We start from the raw sequence: 22537 nt of genomic DNA, 5'->3' as shown, positions 1-22537 counted from the left end.
ATGTGGAGTCTATGGAATGATCCTCCCCCCGCCCTGCATATCTCTTTCTGAACATGGCTTTAAAAATGATGGATTTTCTTCCCTGCTCGATGCTCTTTGGATAATTTGCACAGGCACGTGGAAAGGAAAACAGACCTGAGGTCTGCGGGAACACAACGCATACTGCAACGTCTTCCCCACCTCTGGCACAGTTGGAGGCAGCTGGATGCATCTGCTTATGGAAACGCCTCAGTTTAAGCGAGCATGAAAACGACTTTCTCAGCACACTAATGCGTCCTGAGGTAATTACACAGGAAGGTTTAGGCACAGTGTTGTAAAATGGGCTGAACCAAACAATGAAACGGGCAGCACTGGGCTTTGCAGCATCCTCGGTTTGACAAGCTTTTGTCTGTCACTCCCTCAGCTTGCAGCGACGCTTCAAAACATATTTAGGTGCTAATGCTGAAATACTTTGTAATGAGAGGGGAAGGGATGCAGAAAAGGAGCAGCCCCTTGTTACCAACAATTGAAGAGGCTTCCAAAAAGGCCCTGCACCATTTATGGAGTTAATTGGCACAGAAGTACATTAATCAGTGGAAACTAATGTTTGCCCTGGTATGATTTAAACTGGAAAGTGCTGCTGTTAGTTTGTAATGTGTCTTCTATTTATGAAAGGCAGAGATTAGTGCCAAGCTCTGTAACGGTCTGTTGCTGTCAGTAGGATTTCTGCACAAGTGTACTATGACAAAGGAAAAAAAGGAAGGGAAGATTGAGTGACGTACTTCAGGAGAAGGCCAGCCCCTGGAGAGACCCTGCAGTGGAGTACTTGCTAGAGTCCACAAAAGACTGGTCTGATAAAGGACGACAAGAGGGAATAAGAGAGGAAAGAAAGAAAAAGGATGGTATTAGTAAGCTGAAATATTACTTGTTTTTTTTTTTTTATCATAACAGTGGGTCTGTGCTTTAAAAGACACAGCCTCTCAATTTAGCAGTATTAGTTGAGTTAGAGATAGGGTGGTTGCCAAACACCTGCACAGTACTAGGTGGGCTGGTGGTGGAGTCCAGTTACTTTTTACAGGAGAAAACTTTAGGACAGAGACCACCAGGGATCCCCCATTGTCTTCTATCCCCTTTGACAACTCGGTGTGGTTTGGAGCCTGGCAAGGCACCGGGAACTGATGGGTTTGAGAGAAGCTGTCTATGCTCCAGACTTGGTTTCACCTACCTTGCAGGCTATTGCCATTGGTGCTGGTGCAGGTGGGAGGAGGAGAAGTTTGTGGTCTCACGACGGGCGCAAAAGCACTCTTCTGTTTCACCGCTGAGACCATGTTGGCTGGTGAGAAGGAGAAAATCCCAGAGGAACTGCTACAGTTTGAGGGGAGGCTAGTGGAGGAGGCCATTGTCGGACTTGATGGCACAACTACAGGAAAAAAAAGACCCCCCCAAAAGGCATTACTTAGTATTAGATAAACAGCAGGCTGCAGAAACATGGTAACTCTGCTTCTTGGAAGCACTGGGTCTGATTTCAAATGGCAAAGGCCTTTATTGCAGTTACATTTCTGGTTGCTCAGAAAGTGTGATCAATCGCTACAGGTAACCCACTTGTTTTGTTTTGCACGTGTTGAGGAGCAGGAATTCTTGGAGGTCTTAAACACTCCCTTAATTCTCTGTCACTGCAAATATTTATTCTTACAACAACCCTGTCTTGCCATCCTGTTTTAAACTTTTCTAGTGATTGGCATTAGCCAATGCCCTGGTCCAAATTGGTGATGTTTTTGTGTAGGTGAATAAGAGTGAAATCAGACTGTGTAGGTAACTCAGGGGTTACAGAACTGATGGACAAGGAGTATAAATCTTGATCTAGAATTTTTAACCTGTAAAGGTTTGAGGTTTTTAACTGCCATGGGAAACCAGCATTTTAATCTGTGCTTTTCTTGTGGTGAGACGGCTCCAGAAAGACCTATAAGGTTTCAGGGAAACTTGCAGAAGGTAGAGAAGTCTCAGTGGTGGCCTAGTCAACCTGCTTGTCAAGAGGCAGCAAAAATGGTTGGGTTAAACCATTAAACCTTTCTCACAATGGCCACCGACGCTTTCTGTGTTACAACTACTAGCACCAAGTCAGTCTCCAGCTTCCCTGTATCCATCAGCTTTCGACAGTTTCCACTGTGACAACTTCCTGGGAATTCTCAGTGACATGACAGTCATATTTTTCATGTGACCATTTATTTATGCACAGGAATGGAACTGGCATTTAGTATCTCACCCGAGATGGAAAATTTTGAAAATGAAAGGCTGTTTAATAATGGCCAAGACAAATAATTCTCCCAGAGCATCTGTGACCACTGTTTGAATACAGTCAATACAACATTCGCATTCAGAGCCATCGACTGGAATCTCAGCTGGACTAGCTAAGCAATGAAGCCGTTCTGGTTTACATCAAGTGAAGATCTGGCTTTAACGACAAGACTGAATCAAATGAAAGTCTTAAATTTTTCTAAATAAGTGTACACATAATGCTCACCTCTTTTTTTCTTTTTGAGGGATTGAACTGATTGTCCAAAATGCAAATCCGCCATATAGGAGGTTTGCTTTTCAAATCATATATCCTTAAAGCATTATTTTACTATAGAGTGGGATAAATATCTTTGCTTTGTGTATTTATCACTGAGTTTTAAGTGAATTTGTTCTCATGAAAATAAAGCCAACTACTTTTATATTCAGATAGTGTTGTGAAACCAATAGTAAGATCTTGCACTTTCATTCTTCGCTCTGTTTAGAAACTGCTTATATACATGAGGGTTCTATGACTAATTACATATTAGAGGCTAAAATTCCTATAATCTGGGCTTTGAATTATTATTTTATTTGCATTTGTGTAGATAAAAATCACCCTATTTAAGTTCTTATTTGAGAATCTGATATCATATTTGTTAACACTGAGGAAATCAATTAATGGAAATTAAATGTTCAAAGTTTCACAGTCTGACAGATACAATCTTAGTCTGAAGTCACTCTGTGTCTGGAAGTACTAGCTAAGGGAGAGCAATCAAAGCACCTAAATTGAATTGCTACTATACAGCAATTAGTTTATTGATTTAATTAAGAATGCCACCTTTTAATTTTCAGGTCATGATTGAAGCATTTTCTGATGCAATGGATTAGGCATTAGCAGAGTGACAGATCTACCAAGAAAACCTCCCAAAATATAGCTAGAATAGACAACCAGGGCTGGGAAGTGAAGTGCTATTCTAAAGAGGACTTCGTTCATAAATATGAAATAATACCCTGCTAGAGTATTTTAAATGCATTACTGGCATCTGCTTCCAAAAAGAGATGTCTCATCAATCATGTTATATTATGAATTCAGAGTACACAGATTCTATGACAGTAAATTCAACTTAATAAGTAAGGTACTTCGTAACGTTACTTGTTACATTATTATTAGAGTAGAAGAATAATAACTGGTTTAGCAATCCCTAGATTAGAAGTACTAGTTACGTGGCTAAATATTTTCTTCTAAATTTGCAGCAGCTAAGAAGCCTTGGAGGCAATTTTCCAAAATCAGAGTTACTATCCCTTTTTTTAAATTCTGAATTCTAGCAATGCAATTCAAAATAATTAATTACTGCTGTTTACACCACTAAACTTAAGATTTGCTCCATAAACCTTGGTATGTTCAGCAGTCTGTTTGTCCTGTCCGTGCAAGGGTCTCAGCCCATAAACCTATTTATATGACAAGACCTTCTGGTCTGATTCTTCTACCAGCTTTCTGCAGATGTCAGTGGAATCCTTTGTGCTACATGAGTAATGTCAGCAGAGTTGGGCAGGTCCTATTCATTTAATTTTCTCATGTCAATAGGGACTACTGAGCTGTGTGAGTGGCTGCAGAGGAGGTTCATAGGCCTTTATCAATAGAAATGCATTTATATTTAAGCAGGTTACTAGACCTGTGATATCAAAATGCAGAAAGTTAGTCCTACACATAAATATTTCCATAACTGGGACTGTAGACCATAAGCTCTTTATGCCATGCAATGTATGATTTGTGTGACTTACATGTTTGTGGCATTCACTGTGCAGACACTAAACCACAAACTCTAAGAGCCATTGTCACAATTTACTAACGCTAAGCTCTCAGTGAAGTCAATATAATACCTATTTCCAAAGCAAATGGCGTGTAAGCAATCAAGATTAGGCCCGATAGCAATTAATAACTTTTATAAAGGTCATGAACATATTATTTGCTCAGAGGTCTTGGAAACATTGTCATGCAGCTTATGGAGCTGTCAGTCTTATTACAGCAAACTTTTCTGCTCTGCATATCTTCCAGCTGGAATAAACTATTTTTCCCGCAGCGAAGCCCCTCAGCCTCCTTGAATACCCCCTACAACAAAAAGTCGTCTACTGACAACTGACTTTTGATCCAGTGTCACTTATGTCATCCCTGCTTTCTGCAACATTGAGGACAGCATTTCTTATTTTCTTATTTACAGAGTATAAGGTAAGTTATGAAACTATCAGCCCAAATAATGAGAGATATTTTTAAGCTCCTACGACATAATAATAATAATAATAGTAGCAATAGTAATAATAATAATAATAATAAAACAGAAAATAGCATTGCTGGCAACACCAATGTCTTCAAAGTGCTGCAAAGATCAGTACCTTGAGGAGGAGAGAAAGGACTAAGCTTTGTTTCAAGTGCTCAGAATAGAAACCAAATATTGAGTATCACAGAAAAAAATCACCATCATCTCCTTCTAATGAAAATGCATAAAATACAGAAGAGCTATATAATACTCACTGGCATAGGGAGAATTGGCAGCAGATCCATTCAGGAAGGTTGGAGAACCGCCTAAATTTGACATTCCAGCATTCCCATAGCCATTCATGCTTGTTGTGACAGAGTTATAATTTGTCTGCTGAGGGGTGGTGCTTGGCACGTAGCCATGAGGTGACACGCTGCTTGAGTTGCGAGTAAAACCTTTTGTGGGGAGGGAACACATTTAGAAATTGGTATTATCCCAAGAACAGTTTCTTATACAAACAGCGACAAGCAAGTAACTCTGGGCTACCAAGCCAGTGGCATAGTCTGGCCATGGCGGGCATTGGGAGGTCCAGAACCACCACTACCACCACGTAACCCAAATTGTGGACCCGCACTGCATGAGTCACTGCTGATGGGAGCACAAAAATGGAGGAGGGAGGCTACAGCCTCCACAGCTCCGCAAGCAACCTATGCCCTCGAGCAAAGATCACCACTGGGTATCACAGGAACACTCACTCTGAAAGAGCTGCTTGTAGGAAATGGAGTAAACATGACCTACATTTTCAAAGCGAGGAGTACATGCCAACCTAAGGTATGTAAAAGCATATAATTTTTGTTAACTCTATTCTGACATCTCTCTCATTTACTCCATCACAGATGCTTGCTGCACACTTTAGAAAATGTATGGTATATTTCTCAAAGTAGTGGGATATTCTTAGTCTTTCTGCCCTGGTCTGATCATGATCTTGGTAGAAAATCACTATCAAATTTGGGACCAAGTTAAAATTTGAGTCTCTACTTAATTCTTGAAATGATAGTTGGGGAAACTTATATCCAAATATCCAAAAAGGAATATTTGTTTCTAGAAGCACAGAAGTACAAAATGCATCTTCACTGCTAAAAGAAAAAAAAAAAGCCGGCTTTTCTTCCTGCCACACAGTGAATCCATAAAATATTTTAATCTAAAAACAGTTTATACGTTTTTAGTGTAAAGCAGAATAATTTTGTCTGCCCTTCTAGTAAACAGTCTAATTCTAATACTTTTTCATTAAAGTGTATTTTTAAGTTGGATAAAAAAATAGAGCTGAGTAAAGGAGAGGGGGAAATGCAAAAGTTTTTTAAAATAATTAGGGGAATTTAAACACAAATACAAGTGTTATTTCAAGCAGAAGGAAATCTATTTAGATACATGCAGAAGTGCTTTTCCCAAACTGGGGCAAAAGTGACAAAAGAAAGGCCCATCTCATGACGGCGTTGTGTCCTTCAAAGGTTGTGCTTGTATGTGGGATGGTGTCTGTCTAACCTGCAGATTTGAACCATCACTATTTCACTGCTCTTCATGATTCCCTGACTTTTATCAGAAAAGGTTCATAGAGAGAGGAAGACGAGTCTTCTCCTGACCCTGATTGGTGGCTTGTGAGGCTTCGGAAACGTTGACAGCGAGTTGACCGCTAAAGGAGTTCACTCCCATCATTCCAGCATGGACTGACGTGTTTGCAAGGGTGGGGAGCTGGTTGTGGTTGCGGGGGACACTGTAGAGTGCTTCTGCGATGTCTGCTGCTCTTTTCAGGATTATTTCCTAGAGGATAAGAAGGGGAAAAAAAGAAAAGAATAAAAGTGTTACCAATGTGACTCTGACAAACCTTTTCTTACACGCTAAAATGAAACATTTCCCTGGGCAAAGGCAAAAACTAGATGCTTTTCTTTCTAGACCAGTTGGCTGACTGATAGATAATGCTTATAAGATCTGCTGCCTTTGTGATAAATCCTGACATCTGCGGTAAGAGAGTTGGAAGTTTCAGTCCCAGCGGCCACGCTTCTGTAGAACAAGACCAACTGGCAGAATGAGGCTGGAGCTTAGACTTACTCCACCTTAAAGCTGTCTTTAGGGTAAGATTGAATCATCACTGGTGGCAATACATAATGCATATCATTGTCCATATTATATAGTATCTGCTGAAAGTGGGCAAATGCCTCCAGGGTTAATAGCATGTTGCTTTTAGAAGCACTAAATTCACACCCTTTAAAAAAGAAAACAAGCACACTAAACCCCACTGCAGATATGACATTGCCTTCTATATTTATTCTTGTCTCACATTGTAGTATCATGTACCTTTAGCCCCTGATCTATCTATACATCTAAGAAATAGCCATATTTTAGAATTGCTGAAGTAGAATGCATTTACCTGGTTATTATGTGGCATACCATAGAGTGCTTCTACTAAATCAGCAGCCCTCTTAAGTATTACTTCCTGTCAATATAAAAACAGATGCATTGCTCTGAGTTCAATAAACTCCTTGTGGGGAGAAAAACAAATATTAGAATCTTTTTACACTCTTCTATTAGTTGCACTGTGGTTTGTGTGGGTTTTTTTCTCCCACCAGGTACACCTTAATTGTAACAACTATCACCAACCACCGAATGGTGTTAAATCACTAGTTCATCCTATTCGCACACACGCTTAATCAAGTCAAAAGGTGAGAATCATTGGTGCTGCAAAATCAAATACATCACTCAATTGTCTCTACCATCTGCACTATAAACCACTCATCGGTTTATTACAGAATACAATCCTGAGGTCATTTACTAGATTACTGCAATCAATGTCATTCAGAGCATGTTATGAATCCCTTCAATATGTTTATTTTATTCGTAATTGCATACTGCAGGAATTGTGACCTTACCCAGCAGGCCACGTTCAAAAGATATCCAGTCAGTCCTGTGCTACTGGTAATGTAACCTTTCAACTCCTTTGGTTTGTATCTGATGTGATGGGTCAGGGCAGGATCCATGTACATAAAGTGCTGCACAAGAGGAGAACACGTGCAGTACGAGAGAATGGCCCAGTACGTGCAGTGTTTCCTGGAAAAATTCCTGCATGGACAGCAGAATTTAAAACAGTCTGGGATTTAGTTCTCCATTTGGGGCATTTTTTTCCCCTCCATTTTCCTATTTGTTCATTTTCTCTTACTATTTCTTTGAGTATTTTAAACTGGCATGCAAGTAATAATATTTCCTGTGTTCTTACATTTTACAGCATGGACAAATCTCTATGAACAATACTGATAAAAAATGTAAAAATGCATTGCAGAGTTAAACCAGAAGACATTTTTTTCTTATTCTTTCAAAGCATGTAGCAGATTCCCAATTGCCTGATCAAAACCAGTCAAGACTGTCCTTTGATTAAAACAATATATTTTTGTAATTCCCAGCCCCTAAGCATTTCTGTAATATACTAACATGATGCTATCCACCACGGTATATTTCTGCAGGTAGCTTACAAAAATAGAACCAGTTCTAAGGATTTTACACTTTTCTACAAAGTTAAACTTTCTAACTTAAAATATTTTACACAATAGCCATATTTTATACCAAAAAGAAACAGTAATGCTCAATTTTCATATACTGTAGACTCTGATCAGAAAATAGAGATATAATTGCGTTCATTTTGCTGTCACCATAACCTCTTCAAAATCCTTGAACAACTCTTCAAATGACAAGCTTTTAGATGCATATTAGCATTTTTTTCAATTTTAAATTCTCTATAATATAAGATAAAATAGTTGTCATACTGCAGTAACTACTTATGACATATATAATGTCCTAAATTCAAAAATGAGATGGAGGATTTTTGTACTCCCAGTAAACATTTAGGCTTCCCTTCTGCTGCACGCACCCTCTCTCAGAATACACATTTAAATTATTTTCCACATATGAAGTGAGAGGTAATATATAATTAATGGATTTTTATATCACTACATCAGAAACAGATTCTGAGGAGTTAAGTTGCTACAGCCTTTTTTTTCTTTTTGTTGTGGTTGTCTCATGGTTGTTGTTTATTTTATTGTATTTTTTATGTGTGTGTGTAGCTTGACCACAACATCTAGCAGCATAATTATGGACAGACAGACTACAAACAACATCCAGGTAAAATCAATCAATGTTGCTTTACCAGAATCATCAGAACACTGAGTTGCCCTTTTTATCTCGTACTGAAGATATGAACAGAGATGTTACTGAAAAATCTTATCTTTTTCAATCCATGATTTTAGGTGGAAAATTACTACACAGGTGTTTGACTTTGCCAAGCAGGATATATTTCACTTCAGGAGAAATTGTTTACACTATATATTTCACTGATGGAAAATTATAATGTAATACAGAGCCCACAAACTGCTTTGGAATATTGTTAACCTAAGCTGTCATTAAGCCCAATTACTGAAAATAGAAGAAAGTTTAAATAGTCATTTTGGCTTAACCTGACTAATCATAGTTATTTATGTAATGCTGAGCCAAAAATCTTAGAATGCATTTAAAAAGAGATTGAAGACCATGTTAAAAAATGAGGTAATTACATGGAATCTTACAGCCGCTCTATCTATTATCAAATATATTCCAGTTCTTAAACAGTGAAAGTTCTTTGATGACATATCATATTGCATGTAAATAAAACTAAATTTCATGATGGTTTATTGAAATATACTTGACAAGTAGCATTCAATTTTCCTAGCTAGTCAATGGTTATATTATTTTAACAGTTTCAGAATCTGTAAATTTTAGTTTCATACTTTCTCTAACAATATTTTCACACAATAAAAGCATTTCTCATTTATGATATTTTCAGATCATACAAAGTAGATGTTACACAAAAACTCCTGTGTCAAATAGTGGGATCTTCTATTCCAGAGCTAGCGGTAGTTGTTATATACACAAACTAGCTTTAAAAATACACAATAAAATGCTACTACAGACATGCTTAAGATAGTAACTTCTTGTTTTCTGAACGCATCTTAAACCCTTTCCAGCTCTGCTTAAATTACCATACAAGCTACTGTTACGACTCCACATACAAAGGAGCCCCAAAAGTCCTCTATAAGTTAGAGCAACAGACCTTGCAAGGTGCTCGGATTGCGGTGACCAGAAAATTGTTCTCACCTCCATGTCATTACGCTCCCAGTGAAGCAGCCCCCGAGCATGTTTGTGTTCGGGATCTAATATATTGCCTTTCAATCAGAGCCGAGAGCCACTGAACACACAGACGGAACATGACGAGCAGGTCAGGAAAGCAATAAAGATTTTACAGAGCTGTCCAAGGTGCTAAATTTACTCAATAATGGGTTTGGCACCATAGTGTTAACCTCTCATTTACTACCAGTTTGAGGGACTAAATTGAAGTAGCTGACTTCATTTACCTTGAAATGTATATTTTATGGCATTATGTAAGTAGATTGAAAGGGCACTGCAGTTTTAACAATTTAAAGGCTAGAGCATGTTTAAGATGAAGCTCGGATATTTATTGTGTATTGCACTTAAACTATATTATGTATTAAATGCATTGATTAAATTTGTAAAAGGTATTATAAAAAAGGACAGCTAATATAAAAGATCTATGTCTTTTAAAATCCAATTGATACTGCATGTTACCACTGCAATGGTGATAGATAAACAGATAGGTGGACAGAGCAGCAGACAGACATATCAGAAAGTGAGTGAAACTCACATTCTATAAAAAGAAATCTCTGCAGAAGCTCAAGGTCTGTTACGCCACATATTCTTTTGTTCACAGAAATTTTTCTTTGCCTTCATCTCAGAAACCTAGATTTTCATAGCATTAAGTGGGCACCATGTAAGGTCCTTTCAATTGAATATGCAAGTGGAAATATTTCCTGAGAGAGACAGAGTTTGACTAAAGCTAATATCTAATTTATGGGGGAATTTGTCAAGAAAGATCCACTGTTCTAGTAATACTAAAAGTCTGACAGCTTTTGGTTTAGAATAAAGGACTTCACAGCATTTACTTAGAGCTAAAATGGGGGTCTTCTTGTCCTGCATTTGATTTCAAATGAGCATCATCTTATTTCTATAAAAATAACAATTTAGTAAATATTGAAAAGATTACTTTAGTGATTAAATATGATGCATCAGAACTGTGCCCTTCATGCAGCTACACACCACCGATCCAGAGTCCATTTTTATTCCAAATTGAAGCTGATTTTCTACTGAGGGATTTTTACTTCTTTAAAATATTTAATTGTATGCCTGTTTCAAAAATTTATCAAATTTTCCTTCTGAAAATACTAAGGGCTATTTACATAAGCAAAAGAGGAGGCTGGGTAGTGAAGTCTGCTACAGCTTTACGTATTCCAAAATTACTGAAGGAAAGATGGTATAAATCATACCAGAATGACTGTGCTTTTGGAGCACAAAGACTGGAATTCAGACTGAATCCACTTCTGACAGAATGTACCTTGAACCAACATTACAGCAACTTTGCATGTTTTATTTGTGGCATGCATTCCCTTCAGAAGGAATTAATGAAGAGTATGAAATTTGCATTTCAAGTTCTATCATGATGAAAACATTTTGTGTCAAGCTTTATCGTGATAAACACATTTTGTGTCACCTCCTAAAAAGATGGAATATTTCTTCTGTTGACAGCTGCTTACTTTTTATTCAGCGACTCGTGAAAAAAGCCACCCTGTGTCCCAAAAGGGCTGTGAGTCTAGTCAGATAAAGGGTATCTAGAGTTACACTGAGTTATTCAGCTTAAGTAACTAAATTAGATAATGTTAAAGTTACTTGTGAAATCTAAATGAGTTTTGTCAAGAAGAAGCTGACCACAATATATAATACTCAGCAGCTGCACACTGTATTATTGAGACCACCAAAGGATTTATGTACTTGTGAAGGGTGTGGGGGGGAAGCTGTTCTAGCATACTCTGAGGCATTTATCTTATGTGTTGTCTAGATATCATATCACCTTCTAATGCTCTTTAGCATTGTAATACAAGAGAGAGCCCATTCATCTTCTGAGAGGGTACTTAGGGATGATGATGTCATTCATACTTCCTTGACTCTTATGTCTGACCTCCTGCCTCTGCCTTCTAACTTCCTACTCTCATGGCTACTTGCAAGAAAAAAAACTCTTCTGCAGAGTCAAAATGGTGAACATTAGACTCCAGTTCCCTTCTTCACCTTGGAAAGGTCACATTCTGAAATTCCAAGTCAAAATGGCAACAATCTGTTCTCAAACTTTTGCTTTGTTTTTCAGTGGGTGAAATTATAAATGTGCTAGTTAAGGATATATGTTAGAACTAAGTTTTAAATTTAGACTTTGTGTGCACATTTTGAAAGATAAAGATAAAATTTTGATCACTACTTTCAAGTGTAAAGGCAAACCCAACATTTTGGTAGAGAGCCATTTAGAAGGACGCCACAGATCTGAAATGCTACCTAGCTTGGTATACAAGAGTTTCATCCTGTCCAGAACCTCCCATCTCCACGTTGACACTGAGCACTGTATTATTGTATCATTTTCAGCAATTATAATTTTATAAAGACTCATAAAATCCATTCAAAATGTAAAGACCCTTCATTTACTGTAAAACTGAGGGAACTACGCCAGCCTAATGGAAAGTATAAAATAACAGGGCCATTTCACTAAAAAGATATTTGTACTCACATAAAGATGGAAACTTCTCCAGCAAACAAACAACTGAATTGTTTCCATATATTATAATTGAATCATACTGAAGAAGTAAACACCATACAGATATTACAAAGACAGGAAGGCAAAATGAGAAAGACAACACACTTCACTTGAGGGGTAAAAAAAGAAAAGTAAAGCTTCTGCTTTCCACTGCCTATAGGATGGAAATGCACTGAATTCCTGTCATTGCATTTCAATGGCAATTTCCAGAAAATAAGTCTACAGTGGGAGCTAGAACTTTAGCCTTTCCAAGCCATTTTAGTCTAATCAGCCTCCACCCAAACTGAAAATCACATCCTAAATCTACAGCACTAAAAACAGTCATGCATGACCTTACCACCTGCTCCACAGTGAGCCAACCTTATAAATAAAATATAGAAAGCCTATATGAGGTAGCAGAAAGAACAAACACTGAAGTGCAAATGCAAGCAGGCATCTAGCCATAAACACTGAGAATCGATGATTAAAACACCTCTTAACCACAAAGGTGATAAATGCATAACGATAGGGATAACACACTCTGTTCAAACAGTCTCCATTGCAAACACTGCTGAGAAAAAGAAGGAACAAAATTATGATGATCACCTGTAAGTCTGTCCTTGTAAGTCTTCCATCTTACCCCTATTATCCTCCTGTTAATATAGCGTAAAAAAAGGTATCAGCCCCCTTTTTTTTAATCCACACCACTCATGCTCCTGGTTTTGTTTTTCATAAATAATGGGCACATAACAATGGTAACAGAATTAGTAGCTGGCACAGATGTGTACTTCAGCTAGGTACACAGTAGCATGGAATAAACTAGTATTAATATAGTTGCATTGGAATAACTCTTTGAATCAACTGACATTTGAGAATTTGGATGCTTCCACCGAATTCCATCAACTGAAGCATCTGGCAAGTAAACTGGATGGTTTGGTTGCTGAAAAATCTCTAGAGTTCTCTGCTAATGTTAGGTCTCTAAGTCAAAGGGAGAAGAGTGAATATGTGAAAGCAGATATGTAGAAGTAAAATCACATGGCCAGTGCTTAAATCACCTCTTTTAGGGACTTTATCCAACAGCGATTACATGACTCATGTCTGTGTCCTTCAGACAGCTGTAGAAATTTGATTCTCCTAAGTATGTCTAGAGTATGTCTTGCCCCAACCACTAAGTTTACTAGAAAAAGGACATATACAGCTACCTGTAGGAACCCTTCAGAGTTATCAACTTTTAACTCATGAGGTCAATCTACCTTCCATGCACACAGCACAGAGCTGGTAGTTATTACTACATTGTACTCTTGTATGTATTTCCATCCTACAAGATACTGACTGGTGGATGTGAGTCATATTTGGGACTCACTGTCATTAACACATTGACACTATGGTAATTCACTGGCATCTTCTACAGCATTTCCCACAGGTTATCTTGCAAGCTCAGACTGTGAGGATCTGAAGACAGATTCCTTCAGATTGAAACATAGCAAGATGACAAAAGGAAACACATTTTCCTGCTGTACAAAAGGCTGCAATATTTATCCCAACCTGTTAAGACCAGTTCTTCTGCACATACTTTTCCTTAGTTCTGCAACCCCATCTTTCCTACTATCATCACTTTGTTGGATCCAGTAAATCATTAGAAGACAAGATAAATGAGATATACAAACTAGATCCTGAATGGATAAGTCCACATAAACGCAAAATTTACCTAAGTATGCCAAACCAACTATTTTCTGTAAAAAACAAGTGTTCACCTATATGCAATTAAAGACCCGCCCACATTTTCTGTTAATGAAGGGAGGAAAAAAAACCAGCAAACCAAAACAAGAAAAAAAAAAAACAACCAGCATATCATTAAGATCTGTGAAACTGTCACTTTTCTGGATTGTATGCTTCAGGTAGAAGTGTGAGGTAGTTAGAAACTGAGAGTTCAGGTTACTTTTAATAGCAGGAGGAAAACTGAAAAATACGACGTATTGAAATCCTGACCTACAATGATATTCCACTCTGTTCTGTGGAGAGTGAGTGCATAAAAATGTTGAAAGAGACTGGAATAACGTTGGTAGGTTTTAGTATTACAGTTAAAACACTGCTCAGTCATAACCCCTACAAATGACTACTTTCACTTACATTTTATCATCAGTATAATTAAAAGAAGTCTCTTGAAAGGGGCATTCTCATTACAACAAAGGACCACTTCAGACCCAATTGAAATGAAAAGACAGACCATAGATTAGGTGTTGATACCAAGTGGTAATTTCTAGGGAAGCATAAAATGCCAAATGTGTAACAATTATATTTTATAACTATGTGTTCAAAGGATTTACAGTATTTTATTGTACAAAGAGACTTTGGTTCAGAAAGAGCACTTCAATGAAGTGCCTTCTTGCATACATTCTAAAATTTTTTCAACTTTCTTATCAGAAAAAAAGGTCTTTTAATTTACAGCCTTAACAATTCAGCTGAAATTATTCAAAGCAAGTATAAATGTTGAATAACCATGTATTTAAGAAATTATATGTATCCAACATTTTACAGAGATAACAGTGTCTTTCTGTGTATACCTACACAATGTAGAACCAGGTACACTATTTTACACAATCTGGGGCTCCTTTCTCTATTGTGAGTGAAAAGATATATGGCAGTATTAGTAAAGACACTTAGATCACCCTAAAGAACAAAATTAACACACACAAAAGCCAACATTTCTGTATCTTAGATCTCCCGCAGTATACGAACAAAAAATTGTTACATATATGTGGCATTGCTTAAAAAAATTACTTCTGTGTTTTGTTTTCATTCTCCTCTCAGCAAGTATATAATTTATCATCTATAGTCACAAATGCATTCCAAAACATTATTTAAAATAAATCCAAAATGTATATCCGTGTTTATACAAGTAGCATGAGATTGTATGCTATTGTACTTAGAGGACATTTCAGTCCAGTTGAGTTATATCAACATAAGCTACATGATTGACTTTTACAACAGAAAGAAAAGGTTGTACTCAAACAACTGTTATTGCCTCAATGGAAAAAAAAAAAAAAATCAATGAAAGTAAAATGAACAAGAGACTTTGTCTGAGTTGCAGTTAATACTACTGAAGAGCTATGGATATTAAAAGGTCAACAAATAAATTAGTCCAAGTGTTATGAAATGAATGATTTGGCTTATAATTGTATTGAGTGCAAATTGTTCACTGCCTATTAGACCAGGTAATTTTTAACCATGGTGCCTCAATTACTGTTCCATAAGCAATAATATAGTTGTAAGAGCCACTGGTTCGATCGAGTGACCTGTGAGACGCGCCAGGACAGCTGACTTCGCTATGATGGATCACTGAGCCTGATCTCCAAATGGTGCCAAAACTTCTCTTCCTGTGAGGAGATCTCATAAAAGAAACATTACTGCTTGATTCATTTGACCAAAATGTTTGAGTTTTCAAGTGTCAGCAGTTGAGTACAGATTGTGAAGCTCTGTATTTCTTAGAAGAATTACGACAACAGGCATCCTATTGCTTCCAGCACTCTCTGCTAAATGGCATCATGATGGTTAGGAGGATGCTTTTTCTGCTACTCAATTGGACTGTGTTGTGAGAAATACACAGCAATCATATTTTACATCACCACGTAAACCACCGCGTAACACCTAAAACTAGGCTAGAAATGGAAACCGTAGGTGAGATTATAGACATTACTTCACACTCCTGCAATGCCCTGAGTTCAAAGATCTCAAAGCGCCACTTTAATGGGAACAAATTAAACTTCACAACACACTTTCTAGGAAAATATTCTCTCTTCTCCACCTTCACCAGAGACAGCCTCAAAGCATAGTTGTTTGGCTGAAGTCACAATGGTCCATGGTTACAACCAAGACAAGTTTTGTAGGGTGAGATCATATCTTTTATTAGACCCACTGATAGAGGTGGGAGGCGGCACAGCCAGCACGCAGGAAGCAAGGCTTGTGCACCCAAAACCTTGTCTTTTTTTTTCCTAGTTATATCAGTTAGTCTAATATAAGATATTACCACTTTGTGCAAATCCTGATAGCCTTAAACAGGGAAAATAAATTAATCTGATATTGCTTTCATGCTCTAAAGTAACATACATGGCACTTCATGAGGAGGAAAGGCAGCAGCTGTGTCTCCCCATTGCTCCTAAGGGCACGGTGTTCCCTGTGAGCCAGGACTCAAAATTCAGCAATAAAAGTCTCACCACACTTCCCACAGCACTGGGCCTTAAAGGACTATAATTGTATAGTAACTATGCATATCTGCTCTCTGCCCCTATAGAAAATAAGCTGAAGATGTAAATGCAAATCCTGAATTATCAAATAATCTGTGCAGAAGAAACTGCAATAACAAAAGCCTAATTAGAATAGATTGTAGCACATACAACCAAATCCTGTTTATATTGTCACTCCGCTATATTTTTGATAAATCACTACATTCAAACAGTCCATTGGGAGGGCGATTTTCCATTTCATCTCTCCATTGAGCAAAGAAGTGCCATGTGACTGGAGTCTGAATTTCAATTTCACCAGCATACAGTTGAACTGAATATTATTTGGCACAATACAGTATACAACTGAGCCACTAAATGGCTGATTTACTAAATTATTATTAGATGAGCTCTTGCTGTTCCAAGTGAAAGTGCAGTCACTGTCTCTCTTCATGGTGTGTTCAAATTGTTCTGTGTTTAAATATTCAGCATGAGGCTAATGTGAACTGATGAACTGAGACTACAAACATTCACTTCCAATACAGACAGAGAGACAGAGATGCAACATATCATGTGGCCTGCGGAGGTGAAAATGATTTATATTTAAGGATGCTGCTGCCTACTTCCATTACTATAAGATATTCTTAATTAGCTTTGTGTTTGAATCAGGAGTTTGGAAGTGTAGCTAAAAAGCAGCTCCAAAACTGAACTAGTGATGTGCCTACGGAGGATTCAGAATCCTGGTCAAGTGGTTCTTGAACTTGCATCTCTGTCAGTAAAATGCCACCACATCATTATCATATTTTGCTACCTTTAGTATTTGAGCATCACCTGCAGTTCTGGCCTCAGTGTCAGAAATCCTAGGAAATGTATAGGACTGACCATATTGTGTAATTCTATGACTTTTTGAGGTAGGGGAGATTGGGGAAAACTAATTTTTTAAAGAAAAAAAAAATAAAATAAAATAAAAAAAAATTTCTTTACTGCCACCTGCTGGAGTTGACAATAACCCTTTGTCATACTGAAAGAACAAGCATCTTCACTTAGAGGACAGTTACGGCAAGCATTTAAAATACTGTGATCCCAGACACTTACAGTAGATTAGAATTTTTTATTGGTGCTGTGTTGCCATAACAACATAAAGACAGCAGATGACTTAAGCTAAGCTTGCAAAGCAAAAGGCTGCTCATCTGGCAGTTAAAATGAATACAGTTCACTTCACAAGTTCCCCATATGGACCCTTAGTGTATGGTAATGAGGATACCATATGGTGGGAGAAAATGCACAGAGAACAATTGTGCTCTGCTGGATGAGTGAAGTGAGGAGGAAGTTATGAGGAAACGCAGGAGAGAGATTTGTGCCTGTGCTCTCTAACTCAAGGGTTTCTTTCAGAGGGGGGGTTCTCTCTCTTCTTAATCTTCTTCTTAATATATACATGCATAGAAATGACAGAGAAACATATTGTACAGTTTGCAACATCATTCATCATAAACTGTCAGCTGTGTTTGTAAATCAGCTTGCTAAGATCTTATAAATTTGTAATTCTTTAGAGGTAAAAGTGCTAAGTTTTTAGACAAAGTGCAGGAAAATTTAAGCACTTCTGACAGGTAAAAACATTAGTGGTAATCATTTTAAAAATGCTTGCATCTTTCTGCCTGCATGTTTAGCTATAAATAATGCCGCAATGAATAAAAGCTTGAGAAAGGGGAGGGGAAGACGAAATGGAATAAATATTTTTTATTTTATTTCCAAAAGGATAAAAAAGTACTAGTTGGTCAGAACCATATACATGCAAGATTCTGCTCTAAATGTACATATGCTATAGAGTACGCTGTACTAACCAGATCCTCAACCTGGTAAGACAGCTTGCTAAAGGCTGCAAAGTCAATTTTGTACTACACATGCTTCATAAAAGATGAATATAAATGCATTAGTTAGACACGGTGAGCTAAATTAGAAGGTCAGGCAGGGCTGGAAGGGCTGAAATATCACACAACCAATGACTGTAATTACTCTTTTTTTAAGTCTATTAAGTGGTGTTGTTCTATCAAGGCTCAGGGGTATAGGACATGAAAGTACAAGATAAAGTAATGTGTATTTATTACTCCCACGGGATCAATTTACTAGATATTTTCAGCTTCACGGAGCAAAATACACAAATGCAGCCTTTGTTACTTTCTTCAAACTGTGGCTTTTTCCTTCAAAAGCTCTGCTCCTCAAAAGGATTGTCTTTACCTGTTTGGTATCTGCCTGCCGTCCTCAGTTAATTGTTGTATTTAAAATGATAACAATAAGGATACAGGGACAGAGAAATGCAGGGATCCTTCTTACAGGATGTTCAAACAAGTGGTTCGAGTTGCTCAGATGGAATGTGCAGACTAGAAAATCCAATCCTGGGCATGATTTTTACCCCAAGGCAAAGCAGAAATCAGGAACGGAGAACGGCACAGAGCTCCTTGTCATCGTGTTAGCCCTGATCTATTAAAAGTTTTGTCATAGATTCTAAATTACACCATCTGCTCTAATCATTTGCTGAGTAAATGCTGACCCACTTATAAAGAAAACTCACTGAAATGTGCATGCACACGGTTGACCTTCAGAAAGGAAAGGGCTCCTTGCCAGCCATTTGGATGTGGCTGTGCCCTTCAACGAGCAACGTGCCTCTGTCTCCCAGGTCTCTCTCTTTTCAGACTCTGTGTATTCCCAGACATGCACCACTCCATAAGGGTGATATTCTCCTAGTGGCCTCAGGCATCTTGGTCTTCCTCTCTCCCTGAATATTTTCAACAGGACAAATTGATTAAATGTCCAAATTGTTGGGAAATGAAAAAAAAAGCCAACTCCTAAGGGTTCAATACCAATCTTAACTCTCGTCTCACATTCCTATAAATTTTACAGTACAGCATAGAAACTGCCAAGCACATCTCATGCCCTCCTTGCTATACAGATGAATCACAGAATCATTTAGGTTGGGAAAGACCTTTAATATCATGTCCAGCCGTTAACCTAGCACTGAACTCCAACAGCTCCTCTTCGCATGCTCTCCCTTCCCGCCCATACTTAGTATAAAAGTTTTCCAATAAACCTCTTGTTACACTGAGTAGAGAGGGAAAAAGAAAAAATAAAGTGTTTTCTTAGCTAGAACTGAGTAACTTAGGTTATAATACAGTATTTTGAGTTAACATGATGGATGTCCATTCTGGAATTTCCATGGGTTCTGCCTGAAGAAGAAAGCCTGCTCTGCCTTGGCTTCATTGCTATTTTAACCTTCACTAGCAAGCCTGGGCCAACCCACCCACATTTAGAGACAACCTTTATTTGCAATATAAACAATGTCCATGTCACGATGGATAAAGGGCAGATCTGTGGGATTTCATATGGGAAAAGACAACTGCTTTTGCCAGTCATTGGTTCCTAATAACCACCTGTCCTTTATTAGTGTCCTAAATGTGAAGGTGGGGTATGTCTTGGGGGCGGTCTAATGAGAGACCAGAGAAAAAGCTGAAGGGAAGGTGGAGCTTGGTTACATGTGCTCTCCACTCAGCAGGGAGGCCCCTGTGTGCTACACAGCGAGAAAAAGGCTCCACTTTCATCCACATAAAGGGAAACCAGAAGTAATGGTCCCTTTCAGGAGGGATAAGGGGTCTCCTAGAGAGAGCGTTTATGCAACAAACTGGCTGGGAGAGGACGTCAGATCTCAAACACAGAGTGAACAATCTTGTGCTTCATTTAAATACAAGTGATGAGTTGTAAAAGTGGGGAAAATGGCAGATAAATTCTAGGAAATTGCATATAATAAGGAATCATTGTTATTAAATCATTTAAGATGTATGTGTTTCAAATCTAGCTCTCAGAGGAAACTGTTTTACAGCTATAGCTGTGGAGTCTTAACAAAATTGCAGAATTGCAATGTATCTGCCAGGCATTTATTTTAAGGGTTGTAGGGTGGTTACATAAATGAACCTCAACAGACTCAACATGTTGTTGTGATCTGAACTTCTTCCTGATTTCCACTGCAGTTACTTATGCAAGAGCTAACAACGTGTATTTGTGTGTATGTATGCAAGCTCATGAAACAGGGAAATTGCACACACGTGTGCAGGCTTGTTCCTGAGCTCCACAGGCAGGCTTTCTACAAACTGTTCCTACAGGACAACGATACAATTTCTTAACATTAGCATCGTGATTTTTCATTTCACTTCTCCCTAGAGATCTCTTCTTTCCTCTGATCTGCCTCCTGTCTGTATAAGAAAGGAAAGAGCATACTGTCCAGTGCACTCCTGGTACTTGATCTCACTCCAAGCTTTGGGTGCTAATCCCACCACCTCTGTACTGACTTTCTTTCCTCTTGGTGCACGTGTTTGTGTGCACAGATGTGCACATCTGCTAGGGACAAGCCTACACTGGCTGCTTTCCCTGACCTGCTCTGTACAAGAAGGGAACAGGACTCCACAACTCAGCTGCCAACACCAGCTCCCACTCCTTTTTCTCCAGAAAATATAAATTGCATTTCTACTTAAAACACATCTCCATATCGACTCTCAGCCTAGCAGTCTAAAGACACTAATTCCCAGGTGCCATTCTCCTCATGATGGGAGGACATTCTCCACTAGGATTTGGCTACTGAAGCACTGGGAGACATAGAAAAAACTTCACAATCAGGCTTTTTTTCTTTGTGTACTTCCACCACATGTCTGGAACATTTGAGAAAACTCATCCTAAGCATGAACATGGAGCACTTCTGGAGATACTGGTTCTACACTAGTGGTGATCAAACTTCTCAAACAACCCCAATGGTTTTAGAAATGCCTGTTGACACAGGTTAGTCTGTTAACTGCTCAGCTCTGGAGGGCAGAGCATGTGGAAACACTCGCTTGATGGCTTCAACTCTTCTCCTTGACTGCAGGGATAAGTCACATAGCAGAATGTTCTTGTTGGTCCATGGGAAGGATTGCATGCCCTTATGAACACAAACTTTATAACCATTTCTGTTTCTTGAAAGATCTCTAATTCTTCAGTAATGTTTCCATGGAATAATGGCCACAAACGCTAGCAGTAATCACAGAAGTGTGTTTTGTTTTACTTATTCAATGCATAAGTACGAGCTTTTTAATGAACAGAAAGTGATGATGCCCTGGCAGGACAATGGGGAGAATGGAGGAAAGGGTATTGAAAGCTCTGAGCATTGCTCTCCTCTCTGCTGTCTTGCGCTCTGTCTCTCTCATACATTTGCCCTCTCTGCCCGTGGTTCCACTGTGGAAGCCATATGGCTTCCAATTCTCTTCTAAGTAGCCACTGAGAATTGTCTATAGTGGAATATTGCCAAAGCCCTTCCTGGTTTAATGACATGGAGAAGAGCACTGTGCAGTGCTCACCCAGCACAGAGACTCGCTGCGTCCTTGATTATCATCCTGGAGCCAGCAAGTGATGCTGGGAATTGAACCATCAGTGCCTCAAATACAGAAGTCGACATGTGCCAACCCCTGCTGCATTCAGCTCTGTGCACGGCATATTAATGAGTCTTGAACTTGAGGTCCAACCTTCAAGCTTGCACAGAATGAATTGCCCAAAGACAAAAAAAAACCAGAAAGGTCCTCTTCATCCTCTTTCCTTCTAACCTTGCATTGTGATACCAGTTTCTTCACTGAGTTTGTTCGCTCCTTAAGCAGTAACTTTTTAGGCCATCATACCATACTTCTGCATACCTAACCACAATTCCACAATTTCCCTCAATTTAAAGATCTGAAAAACTAGCTTGAAAATACACTCAGAACAAACATATTGAGCCAGAAGAGTATACGAGGGGACAAATGACTCTGTACTAACCCTCATTGTCATACCCTACCCATAAATACCTGCTAAATGTCGGGGTCAGGATATGGAGCTAGGTGGAGCTTTCCTGGGCCTGTTTTTTTTGTCCTGCGACACTATATAGCAGGAATGTGTGATCAGTGTGGTGACAGTCTTGGTCTAAGTGGGAAGAAGACAGATGCTCAGCCTGGTGGCTGCATTCCCATACCAGCACAAACGAGCATTTCTGGGGAGCCCCTCAGTGCCATGGGTGTCAGAAAGGGAGCCTGATACCTGTGGAAGTTGGTAAT

At 38.5% G+C, this 22537-nt stretch overlaps 1 protein-coding gene across 9 annotated transcripts in view; it reads right to left on the bottom strand.

Moving 5' to 3' along the window:
* EBF1 (EBF transcription factor 1) overlaps positions 1–22537 on the bottom strand; it is a 273573-nt gene that overhangs the window by 7549 nt on the left and 243487 nt on the right. For 4 of the 9 annotated variants that reach the window (XM_071814682.1, XM_071814683.1, XM_071814684.1 and 1 more), the window contains exons 12-16: positions 6934–6999; positions 6149–6326; positions 4784–4963; positions 1205–1399; positions 762–830 (exon numbers count right to left, since the gene is read on the bottom strand). In XM_071814682.1, the coding sequence (XP_071670783.1) occupies positions 763–830; positions 1205–1399; positions 4784–4963; positions 6149–6326; positions 6934–6999 (687 nt within the window). In that variant the 3' untranslated portion in view covers position 762. The remainder of the gene's footprint in view (positions 1–761; positions 831–1204; positions 1400–4783; positions 4964–6148; positions 6327–6933; positions 7000–22537) is intronic. The other 5 variants (XM_065848986.2, XM_065848987.2, XM_065848988.2 and 2 more) reach the window with 2 other exon arrangements.

The sequence above is a fragment of the Patagioenas fasciata genome, chromosome 14 (genome assembly GCF_037038585.1).
Source record: "Patagioenas fasciata isolate bPatFas1 chromosome 14, bPatFas1.hap1, whole genome shotgun sequence".
Taxonomy (NCBI): Eukaryota; Metazoa; Chordata; class Aves; order Columbiformes; family Columbidae; genus Patagioenas; species Patagioenas fasciata.
The sequence above is the reverse complement of the archived record's forward strand: the minus strand, read 5'-3'. Positions and strand labels throughout refer to the sequence as shown.